The sequence below is a fragment of the Elaeis guineensis genome, chromosome 15, assembly GCF_000442705.2.
Source record: "Elaeis guineensis isolate ETL-2024a chromosome 15, EG11, whole genome shotgun sequence".
Classification (NCBI taxonomy): Eukaryota; Viridiplantae; Streptophyta; class Magnoliopsida; order Arecales; family Arecaceae; genus Elaeis; species Elaeis guineensis.
The window spans coordinates 61,802,017-61,815,004 of NC_026007.2; the positions used below are offsets into that span (position 1 = coordinate 61,802,017).

General features: G+C 48.6%; 1 protein-coding gene across 1 annotated transcript; it reads left to right on the forward strand.

Annotated features, from left to right (window-relative positions):
* Positions 1-10,012: 10,012 nt before the first annotated feature.
* On the forward strand, positions 10,013-11,724 carry LOC109506672 (uncharacterized). Its single transcript, XM_019855135.3, has 3 exons — positions 10,013-10,263; positions 11,087-11,208; positions 11,513-11,724. The coding sequence occupies exons 1-3, from the start codon at positions 10,214-10,216 to the stop codon at positions 11,584-11,586; spliced, it is 246 nt and encodes an 81-aa protein (XP_019710694.3). The 5' UTR covers positions 10,013-10,213; the 3' UTR covers positions 11,587-11,724.
* The last annotated feature ends 1,264 nt before the right edge of the window (positions 11,725-12,988 follow it).

Genomic DNA, 12,988 nt, shown 5'->3' on the forward strand with positions numbered 1-12,988 from the left:
GGCATGGTGAGAACCGATCCTCTCAGCCCCTCATTGACCTTGAGGGATGGCTCAGGACCACCAGAGAGGTTACTAGGAGCCAGGTCATAAGGTTGGGACATAGCTTCGATCTTTCAGCAGCTTGTTGGTCTTCGACGTCCTCTTCTCAGATTTCGATGATCCAAACATGGATAATGCACATATCAAGGAGGTCGTACAGAGGCTTTTTTGCCAGTGATCTTAAAGCTTCCAAGATGCCATCCATGATATGATGGTTGAGATTCTCCAAGACTCATATTTGTGCGATTAGCTGAGCTCATTGTCACAGCCATCGCAGCAGATAAGTTAAGCAGTATTAATAAATTTCTTTACTTACTTTAAATTTTTATATTTAGAAGCTTCACATATTTAGGCTTGAGTTAGAGGAAGAAAATCTAGGGGTCAAAAGTTAATTTGCCTATTGATGGATGGGATGGAGCTGTAAATATGTCCGTATCATTGAATGGGATGTATAGGAATAATCTATTCGAGAATCAGAAGATTATATCGAAATATATCCCTCCATACTAATTTAGACTTGAAGCGGAAGAGAGGGATACAAGGGGGTCAAAATTCAATCTAACCATCCAATAGTTGTGCCGGAGGTATCTATAACTTTATATCATCGAATGAAATATGTAAAAATAATTCATTCGAGAATTGGAGGAGTATATCGAAATATATCCATCCATACCGGTTTAGGCTTCAAATAAGAGAGAGAAAATATCCAAATGGTCAAAATTCAACTTAACCATCCGATGGAGTACTAGCTGGGGGGTTTATAGCTCCGCATCATTGAATGGAACGTATAGAAACAATCCATTTGAGAATCAGAATAGTCTATTAAAATATATTCTTTCATAAAAATTTAGGCTTGAGGTGTATCAATTATAATAGTTTTACAGTTTCAATTAATTTAATTCTAAAATTATTAATAATATTTTATTTTTTTATTATAAAATATTGGGATATCCGACTCCATCTACCTGCTGTTGCAGATGACACACAGGAGCAGGAGTAGGAGGAGGAGAAGGAGGACGATCTCCGTTGATTTTTTTTTTTAATTTTAATATAATGTATTTGAAATTTGAGCAGGATTATTTATACAATTTAATTTTAATGTAATATATAATATTAATTTTTTATTTATGATGGTGATAGTTGATTATTAGTTGCCTGTTAATTATATGTTGCCTGTTAATTTAATTATAATAAATTTTAGTAAATATAATTATTTGTTAATTAAATTATAACATATTTTAATAAATATATTGCTAAAAATATTTTTTAAAAAATATATAAGTATTAGCGATGAAAGCTTTATCACTAATAAGTATTAGCAATGGCTTATTAGAGACGAAAAGCCATCGCTATTACTATTTTTTAAATTTTTTAATTTTAAATCCAAAAAATATTATAAGCGATGGAGTGTCGTCACTAAATGCCGTCACTAATACCATTATTAGCGACAGCTAGTTTGCTGTCGCTAATATGCTGCTTTAGTGTTGAGCTTTTTTTCGATGGCTTTTTAGCGACGGTACTCCATCGCTAATAGCCAGAGGCGGCTCAACACATATGGAGATCTAAAGCTAAATACTAGAATGATGCTTTTTTTTAATCAAAATTTATGTAATTTTTGTACTAAAATCTTATTTTTTTAGCTTTTTGAGATGTAAAATTTTTAATTAAATTTTATAATCAAGTTCTTCTAACATTTTTTTTTAATTGATAATATAGCCAATCCATTTAATCTTTCTTGAGACATTGTTGATCTTAAGTAAGATCTTATTAATTTTAGTTTTGAAAAACTTTATTCTGCTGAAGCAGCATTTATTGAAATTGTTAACATTATTATAAAAATAATATATGCATTTGAAAAATAATCGAGTCTTCTTATATGATTGAGTATGTCTATTGGACTGTTATCTTCCACTTGTATAATTTTTTTTTAAATTTTTAGCTCTGAAAATAAATCTAAACCATCAATATCAGAGTAGTTATTATATTTTAAAGAACATTCAAGATTAAGGCAATATTCTTTCAAACTATCATTGTCTAATGATTTTAATTTTTTATTGCTAAATAGAAAATCAAAAATATTTTTATATATCTTAAATTATTCAAATCTACTTTGGAAAGAAAAAATTACTTAATTTAATATATATAAGAAATAATCAATTCTAAATGATTCTTCAAGAAAAAAATCTAATAACTGTGGAAGCCAGTGACCCTGCGCGTGGGTAGAGAGAGATGGCGAGATGGCGAGCTGAGAGTGGTGTTGAAATGATTCCCCTCTCCCCTCTCCCATCTTTCTCTATCTAACTATCTGTCTTATCCATGCGGACAGTGTACCAGCACACAACTCCTTAGCCATTTACTCCCTCTCTGACTTTTTATCACTACGGAGGCACGCATAGAAATTTCTAATTTCCTATGCTGTATTCCAAATTCACAAGCACAAAAATCTCGATGTGGAAGGCAGATCATTTGTACCCAAAGAAATTCCTACATGGGAGGTTTGGTCTGCTTGGAAAGGAAGCAAACCCAACAGCCATAAATACTTTATATTGGGAAGTAGAGAAATAGCTCCTTAGGAGGTCGTACCCCATAAAGCATGGAATCCTAAGCTATGCTATAACGGTGGCATGCCTCTACTATGAGGAGAGTTAACCCCGAAGACCGCATAGCTATTAGTGGGAAAAGAGGAAAGGAAGGCAACCCATGGCTTGAGATTGTTTGCGATTAAGATACTAAAATAGTGAAACCAAATGGATAGTGGGGCTTAAAGCAAATGGAGGCCTAAAGCAAGGGCTTTAGTGGCCTTACCCTTTAGCCAGCCCTGCTAATAGCATTAACAACGGTATTTCAGTAATGGCAAAATACCGTCCCTAATAATAAATTTTCTTATAGTAGTCTTACAAAACCATCGAAGATAGAAAAATCATCACACTCCAATGTCCAAGTCAGTCTCTCATGGAAGCAAACAAAAGATGTTTGAGCTATAGATGGAGATGAGAGGTTATGGTGGTGTTGAGTATGAATTATAGAAGATTGGCAGTGGAGAATGAAAAGTGGAAGGCGGTGCGTGGAGAATGAGGGTCTCAAAGGTGGAGAAGGGAGAGCTCAGAGTTCTAAGAGGATTGGATCCCAGTACATATGAAGTTCATCTCTGAGAGAGGGCATGCAAAGTAGGTGTTTACTCTTACTTGGAGTGTTCCGGATAGAAGAATTTTATAAATGAAGGCAAGTATTTGTAGTCTTCAGAGACATGTCATCCGTCAGAGAGTAGAGGTCGTAGAGATGTACTCTGATCGTCAAGAAATATTGGTACACATGCCTTGAGATTGTTGAATTACAAATCTCATTTAATGGAGGAGGAAGTGGAGAAGTAGTGGTCGGACTGTTTGTGGTCTTGTGGGTAGAAGGCTCTGAAATTTCTCCAACATGATCCTAAAAGATCAAATGGTAGAAGCTAGGTGATCACTCTATCACCATTTACCAAGGATATACGTATCGGCTATCACTAAATCATCGGTGCCATGATGAATGATCTGTATTAGAGTGTATCATAGGGTATAGTTTCTCCTACTCATGTCATCCAAATGGCCCCCGATTACATTGCCACTGTTGGGATATACCGACCGACGATCGACGGACGACTCCGACGGATGATCCCGACGGACGACTCCGACGGATGACCCCGACGGACGACTCCGACGGATGACCCCGACGGACGACTCCGACGGACGACCCCGACCGTCCCCGACGGACGACCGACGGACGACCCCGACGGACGACTCCGACGGATGACTCCGACGGACGACCCCGATCGACGATCGACGGACGACTCCGACAGACGACCCTGACGGACGACCCCGACCGTCCCCGACGGATGACCCCGACGGACGACTCCGACGGACGACCGACGGATGACTCCGACGGACGACCCCGACCGTCTCCGACGGACGACCCCGACCGACGGACGACCCCGACGGATGACTCCGATGGATGACCCCGACGGACGACTCCGACGGACGACCGACGGACCACCCCGACGGACGACTCCGACGAACGACTCCGACAGACGACCCCGACCGTCCCTGACGGACGACTCCGACGGACGACCGACGGACGACCCCGACGGACGACTCCGACGGACGACCCCGACGGACGACTCCGACGAACGACTCCGACGGACAACCCCGACCGTCTCCGACGGACGACTCCGACGGACGACCGACGGACGACCCCGACGGACGACCGACGGACGACCCCGACGGACGACTCCGACGGACGACCCCGACCGACGATCGACGGATGACTCTGATGGACGATCCCGACGGACGACCCCGACGGATGACTCCGACGGACGACCCCGACCGTCCCCGACGGACGACTCTGACGGACGACCGATGGATGACTCCGACGGACGACTCCGATGGACGATCCCAACTGACGATCGACGGACGACTCCGACGGACGACCCCGACGGACGACCCCGACCGTCCCCGACGGATGACTCCGACGGACAACCCCGACCGTCCCCGACGGACGACTCCGACGGACCGATCCCGACGGACGACTCCGATGGACCACGCCGACCGTCTCCGACGGACGACTCCGACAGACGACCGACGGACGACTCCGACAGACTGATCCCAACGGACGACTCCGACGGACGACCCCGCTCACGCCGACTTATAATCGGGCATACCCGACGACCGACCGACCGACCGATCATCGGACGACATTATCGATCGATTAACGGCTCTCTACCGACTGAGGATATGTCGGTCGGGCAGACATTTTTCGCTCTCCCGACCGACTGCACCAGGGAGTCCGATGGCCGACTCTCGCAACATGCCCAACTGACCGTCGAAGGGGTCCGAATCTCCACCCGACGCCACTCAGCTGGCCACCGACCTAAGATCGGTCGACTCCTCCGATCGCCGTACTGCTGCCAGAGACTGTCAGCCCTGACAGCAGCATGCGACACTGCCGTCTAAGGGCATTATCCCGCCTAGGACATTGTCAACCCTAGTGATTTGACACTTTCACGGTGACTTTGACAGTCTACAGTGAGTTGATAATTCCTCAATTATCTGCGCCATTAATGACGGCGCCATACTACGCTCCACTATATATATCGGGGAAGGCTACAGTGCTAGAGGCCCTTAAAAAAACACACAGGCTCGCCCCCTCACCCTCTCGTTGAGTTCTTTACTTTCTTCTCACTGTTGCCTAGTCTCCTCTCTGACTTGACCGTCGGAGCTGCCTCCGGTCAGCGTAGACTTTCTTTTGCAGGCGCTCGTTCCCAGCGACCAGGCGATGAGGGGATTGGCCGCAACAGATTGGCGCGCCAGGTAGGGGGGTAGTAGCAACTAATGACAAAGACAAGAGCTCAACGATCGAGAGTCACCGGATTGGCGAGGCGCTGTTCCCGTCGGGAAGAGGCCTCCCCTCCACCCTCCGCGGCGGAACCCAGCTCTCCGCACCCCGCGGTGACCACGGAGGCGCAGATCGCGGCAATCGTACGGCAGATGACCATGCTGATGGACGCGGTCAAAAACCTCCAGCAACAACTGGTACGGCTGCCGCCATCACCGGCCGGGCAACCGACGGCACGTCCGATGCCCTCCAGGAGCAGCCGTCGACGCCCGTGTCGATCTCCGTCGCCTCCGCGCGAGCGCCTGCCATAGTGCTCCCACGGAGAGGAGGGGCGGCTGCGACGCGATGCCCGTCGGTCCCAGCAGCCTTCTCCCTCTCCGCTGGAACGAGCGAGGAAGGAGAAGCGACCGCGAACGCCATCCGCCTCACTCTCGGAATCTTCCGGAGACTCCACTCCTGGGGTCTTCCAGCACCAATGGATGGACGACTACGAACGTAGGTTCGAGAAAATCGACCGTCGGCTTGCACAGTTGCAGGTGGACGGGCAGAAGTCTTCAAACGACGTCGACTTCCAGACCGTCCAACCTCTCTCCCGACTCATTCTCGACGAACCGATCCCCAGTCGGTTCAAGATGCCGCACGTGGAGCCCTACGACGGCTCCACCGACCCAATCGACCACCTGGAGAGCTACAAGGCTCTCATGACAATTCAAGGGGCAACCGACGCTCTTCTTTGCATCGGCTTCCCCGCCACACTCCGCAAAGCTGCCAGGGCCTGGTACTCCGGCCTCCATTCGAAAAGTATCCACTCCTTCGGGCAGCTCGAACATTTCTTCGTGGTCCATTTCAGCACCAGTCGGAAGCCGCCACGAACCTCGGACAGTCTTTTCTTCCTCAAGCAGAGAGAAAATGAGACTCTACGACACTTTGTGATGCGATTCAATGCGGCCACGCTTGAGGTTCGGGACCTCAACGAAGACATGGCTATCTCGGCCATGAAGAGGGGGCTAAGGGGGTCCCGTTTCACATACTCCTTGGACAAGACCCTCCCCCGGACATACGCCGAACTGCTGGAGCACGCGTACAAGTACATGCGCACGGACGAAGGAGCTTCCGACCGGCGCCTGACTTAAGGCACGGGCCGAAAGGAAAAACGGAAGAAAGGTCGGGCCCATGCTGAACCCAGCAGGTCCTCCACCGATAGACGGGTCTTGCCCCGACGACGGAGTCCGAGACCGACGCATCGCAGGTATGACTCCTACACCCCTCTCCCCGCTCCTCGTGCACAGATCCTGATAGAGATCGAAGGAGCGGAGAATCTACGACGACCTCGGCCTCTGAAGGCAAAAGGCCCCGACCAACACGATCGATCGTCGATCGTCGAATCAATGGCTCGATCACCGATCGTCGAACCGACGGCCTCGACCTCTGAAGGCAAAAGGCCCCGACCAACATGACTCGATCATCGATCGTCGAATCAACGGCTCGATCACCGATCGTCGAAACCGACGGCCTCAGTCTCTGAAGGCAAAAGGCCCCGACCAACATGGCTCGATTGCCGATCACCGAATCTACGACTCTGTCGTCCGCTTGATCGTCGAATCGTCGAACCAACGGCTCAATCTACGTCTCGATCGTCGAGGACACATCGGATTCTACGATGGAGATCGAAGGGGCGGAATATCTACGATGGCCCCCATCTCTGAAGGCAAAGGGCTTCGACTAATGCGGCTGGCTAACTTGCCGACTTAGCTTCGACTAAGAAGGGCAAAACGCCAAGACGACCGCAGTCGCATTCGCGACATACCGATCTGGTCACGACCGGTCGAAGGATATTCGGCTTGCCACTGTTTATCATACATCCCGACGCATACGTCCGACCAAGGGCTGGACAATGGATATTCGACTTGTCATCATTATCCTATCCGAATACGTCGGACGCTACTCGACTATCAGATTCTGCAGAATGATCATGTCGACGAGCAACGTTCGGAGGTTGGCCGACCTCCGACCCGACGTGCATGCTCGACCTACAGTCGGGACGACCGATATTGGATCATTCGTTGATGTGATCGCCAGAGTCGGGGCAAGACGAGACGGAAAACCACTCCTTTCGTCCGAAGCCGTCGCCCACGTGTTCATGCAAGCCAACACGACATCGGACTCAGGAGTGGGGGGGGCAACTGTTGGGATATACCGACCGACGATCGACGGACGACTTCGACGGATGACCTCGACGGACGACTCCGACAGATGACCCCGACGGATGACTCCGACGGACGACCCCGACCGTCCCCGACGGATGACCCCGACGGACGACTCCGAAAGATGACTCCGATGGACGACCCCGACCGACGATCGACGGACGACCCCGACCGTCCCCGACGGATGACCCCGACGGACGACTCCGACGGACGACCGACGGACGACCCTGACTGATGACTCCGACGGACGACCCCGACCGTCCCCGATGAACGACTCCGACGGACGACCGGCGGACGACCCCGACGGACGACTCCGACGGACGACCCCGACGGACGACTCCGACGGACGACCGACGGACGACCCCGATGGACGACTCCGACGAACGACTCCGACGGACGACCCCGACCGTCCCCGACGGACGACCGACGGACGACCGATGGATGACCCCGACGGACGACTCCGACGGACGACCCCGACGGACGACTCCGACGGACGACCGACGGACGACCCCGACGGACAACTCCGACGGACGACCCCGACCTACGATTGACGGACGACCCCGACCGTCTCCGACGGATGACCGACGGACGACCCCGATGGATGACTCCGACGGATGACTCCGACGGATGACCCCGACCGTCCCCGACGGACGACTCCGATGGACGACCGACGGATGACTCCGACGGACGACTCCGATGGACGACCCCGACTGACGATCGACGGACGACTCCGATGGACGACCCCGACGGACAACCCCGACCGTCCCCGACGGACGACTCCAACGGACGACCCCGACCATCCCCGACGGATGACTCCGACGGACGACTGACGGACGACTCCGACGGACGACTCCGACGGACGACCGACGGACGACCCCGACGGACGACCGACGGACGACCCCGACGGACAACTCCGACGGACGACCCCGACCGACGATTGACGGACGACCCCGACCGTCTCCGACGGACGACTCCGACGGATGACCGACGGACGACCCCGATGGATGACTCCGACGGATGACTCCGACGGACGACCCCGACCGTCCCCGACGGACGACTCCGACGGACGACCGACGGATGACTCCGACGGACGACTCCGATGGACGACCCCGACTGACGATCGATGGACGACTCCGATGGACGACCCCGACGGACGACCCCGACCGTCCCCGACGGACGACTCCGACGGACGACCCCGACCGTCCCCGACGGACGACTCCGACGGACGACTCCGACGGACCGATCCCGACGGACGACTCCGACGGACCACCCCGACCGTCTCCGACGGACGACTCCGACGGACGACCGACGGACGACTCCGACAGACCGATCCCGACGGACGACTCCGACGGACCACCCCGCTCACGCCGACTTATAATCGGGCATACCCGACGACCGACCGACCGGCCGATCGTCGGACGACATTATCGACCGATTAACAGCTCTCTACCGACTGAGGATATGTCGGTCGGGCAGACATTTTCCGCTCTCCCGACCGACTGCACCTGGGAGTCCGATGGCCGACTCTCGCAACATGCCCAACTGACCGTCGGAGGGGTCCGAATCTCCACCCGACGCCACTCAGCTGGCCACCGACCTAAGATCGGTCGACTCCTCCGATCGCCGTACTGCTGCCAGAGACTGTCAGCCCTGACAGCGGCATGCGGCACTGCCACCTAAGGGCATTATCCCGTCTAGGACATTGTCAACCCTAGTGATTTGACACTTTCACGGCGACTCTGACAGTCTACAGTGAGTTGACAATTCCTCAATTATCTGCGCTATTAATGACGGCGCCATACTACGCTCTACTATATATATCGGGGAAGGCTACAGTGCTAGAGGCCCTTAAAAAAACACACAGGCTCGCCCCCTCACCCTCTCGTTGAGTTCTTTACTTTCTTCTCACTGTTGCCTAGTCTCTTCTCTGACTTGATCGTCGGAGGGTCCTCGCCGGAGCTACCTCCGGTCAGTGTGAATTTTCTTTTGTAGATGCTCGTTTCCGACGATCAAACGACAAGGGATTGACCGCAACAGCCACATATGCCACCGCACATGCAGAATTTTTCCGCAAGCCGAACGCAGCCTATGCAAATTCCAAGCCTAGCCAATGAAAAACCAATAATCATCCGATCGCTCTAACTTCCTTCCGGATGCACGTAAAACAACCTATAATTCTCATTGGTGTGTGTGCGTTTTTTTCTAACTCATCTCATCATGTTTTTCCGGCGAGATAAGAGACGCAGCGCCGCGTTCCAAGGTAACGTGGAAGACGTTGCATGGATGCAGAGCCAAACCAAATGCAACGTGTCACAGCCAGCTTTACGAAGGCCGCGTGTATCAGCTTAATGGCTACACCTGAAGGTAAATTGGTTCCTTCCATTTACTGAGAAGCTTTATAAAGGGAAGGGTCTCAAGGCGAGGAAAGAAATCCAAAAGAGAGAGTAGAATGCTTCTAATTAAGAGGCAGTGGGGTGATTGGTGGAGCTATCCGTCTGAAGTCGCCAGAAGTTGGGAGTATCAAGGCCATTAGCCGGAGCCCGACGGCCACCTTCTGCACGGGGGGTCAAGGAGCACCGTCTCGATCCGGCGGTGGGAGCAACATGGATAACCAGGGGCAGCAGTTGCAGCAAGAACCCGTAAAGACCACCGGGTAACTAATAATATATAGCTGTGTGACGACCATAATCTTGGATCATCTCTCTGTCTCTCTCTATAAAATATGTTTTAGCATCATCCTGATACTTATTCTTGTAATAGTAGTTCTAATTTTACAATAGAGGCATTTGAATTAATCAGTTGATGAAATCTAGAGAAAAAACAAAGATATCTCCACCATTAGTGATCATGTTGCATCTAGACTTCCAAATGATGCTAGTCAACTCGTACTTATTTTGCATCAACTTAAGGTGGTAGAGATAAGGGGAATATATGATAGGAGGAAACTTTTAGTTAGAAAATTTTGAGTCTTCATGTAAATAAAATAAATGGACTTATTATGTAACTGAGAGCAGAACTTAATAAGGCTCAATTATGTGGACTAATGGATGCACCTTCGTGTCACTTCTGTCCTTTCTCCTCTAGAGAGAGCAGAACCAATGGAAATGAAAACTAATTTTTACCATCCGATAGTGGAGGAGTATACTTATAAAGATGATGATCAAATGAAGATGGAATCGGACTTGGGAGATTGCATGGTAACATTAATAATAACTAGATTTGAAAGGGTCGCGGTTCTCTGGTCTGCCCAGCAAGTATCTATGACTTCCCATGACAGGGGCCTCTAACATTCTCCAAGCAAAACGTGAGCCTTTTAACTCTGGTCTCTCTCTCTCTGGCGACTTTGATTAGCAAACTAATAACATCAAGTAATAATTGAGGCAATTTTTTCCTTATTAATTATTTCAAAAGTACATCAGAAACTTGCACCCAAAAAAAAAAAAAACGATACATTGGGAACTTGTTTCTTCTTACAGGGATGCGATGTCTCATTCTTTTGGGGAGGGTTACTCCACGCGGTCAGACGAGGAAGGATTTGGAGTGATTTATGGGGGAAATCAATCCATCTCGAAACCTGGAGAGCATGAAAACCATCCCGGTAAGATATCTGTAAACAAATGGGATTTGGTATTTGTTCATTTCCTCTGTTACAGGCGTAGTGCTGATGACATGAAGTTTGGTTGTGGAGGCTCTGAATTAGACCTAGTTTTTCAAAAAAAAAAAAAAAAAAATCTCTTTCTGTTCTGCGACATGGATATTCTTACAATATTTTATTTTACATTGCAATCACACATCCAAACTCACTAAACATGATAAACTGTGCTTTTTCCTGCTAGGTGATTCCATTACCAATTTACTGTTTCCTTTTTTTCTTTTTCTTCTCCTATTTTTCGTGCCAAAAGACTATGACAAGTCGCAGGACAGCGAAGTCAAACAGAAGGAGAAAGGTCGGAATCAAGCACAGTCGGGCAAGTGAAGATTCGCCGCTGATGTCTTCACATCTTGTTCGTTTCAAATAAGATATTTGCCGTTTGTCTTGTGTTCTATCAAGATATCAATGTTTCGACCAGATTCTTATTAAATTTTGATGTTGCTAATTAATGTCCTTGGTGCATCGGTGCTTTCGCAATCCAAGCCGTAACATATGATCTTTGAGTTGTTGAGGTCAGCTACTTGTATCATTCTACACTTCGAAGTCTTTATATTCGCACAAGCAGAGGCAGATGGACTGTCTAATGCTACCATCTGTCTCTCCCCCTAAAACAATTCCCAAAAGGAGAGCTTACCCCAAAAATAATGCCACCAGCTCTCTCCTCTTGTTGACCTTGTTTTAGCTCACCGATCGCATGGGTGCTAGAAGGCGACTAACTAAGCTGTGACCTGGTTAAATAATAATTAGAGTCCTTAGACTCTGCTAAGCCTATTTTAGGTAAATAGAGGCCATTTCAAGTTCTAGCTTTAGACCTCAAGAGGAGGTCGTTATAAACTTGACAAGGCAATACATGAAAGAGTTACTTAAAAAATTCCCGTTAAATGACAAAAACCTTGCATTAGATGTAAATTCAAAGGGTTTAAAGTTTTGAAAATCATTTTTATTTCTTCATAGAAGTCTTGGCTAATACTTTCGTGCATCATTTCTCACTTCATAATTTCTGTTATGCAATATTTGTGAATCATGCTAATGGAACTTCCTCATTCCTCCAATTTATGCTCAAATACAGAGACATTTTTTAAAAAATATTTGTGAAACATGCTAATGGAACTTCCTCATTCCCCCAATTTATATTCAAATCTAATATAGGGACTATGTTTATTTTTTAAAGGAAGGCAGTCTGAACCATATTAGGTGCTGGTATGAACGGCATCCAATAGCCAACTCGATCGGCCGGCATCCTCAACCAATCACAGATTATTTTATAATCTGCTACATGGCAGTGATATTTTTAGGGCAAGGTGCATCAGGAATTATGATATGCACTTGTATCCGAGCAACCTCTATCCTTCGATTACCCACAAATTTCTCTGGATACAAAACTAAATTTTAGCCCCAAACAATCCATTCGTATCTCATGCTCAAAGTAAAAGAAGTTTAGAGAGTGAAAGTGGTCTGCCTTGTGCTTTAGCAGGTTTAAGGCTGTCACGTATTTGCCAAATGAGTTAAAATCTGTAGACGTCCGTGAATGACTTTTTATGATCCCTATCCATCCGTAACATGCGGGTCGGTAAAGCTGGATTGGAAAAGATTGGAAATGAGTTCTAGGAAACTGAACCATTTAGAGTGCTATGCTGGTGATTGGAAAAAAAAAAAACACTAAATTGTTCTTGCAAATGAACTCGATCAGTTTGCTAATGGCTAGCTAGGCCCCTCCAAGCTTGAA

What these genes read in the sequence shown, in the direction of transcription:
- LOC109506672 (XM_019855135.3), top strand. Translation starts at nt 10,214, where the DNA reads ATGGATAACCAGGGGCAGCAGTTGCAGCAAGAACCCGTAAAGACCACC. An exon ending in GAACCCGTAAAGACCACCGG is followed by an intron (nt 10,264 to 11,086) that starts GTAACTAATAAT and finishes TTCTTCTTACAG; the next exon opens with GGATGCGATGTCTCATTCTT. An exon ending in AGAGCATGAAAACCATCCCG is followed by an intron (nt 11,209 to 11,512) that starts GTAAGATATCTG and finishes TCGTGCCAAAAG; the next exon opens with ACTATGACAAGTCGCAGGAC.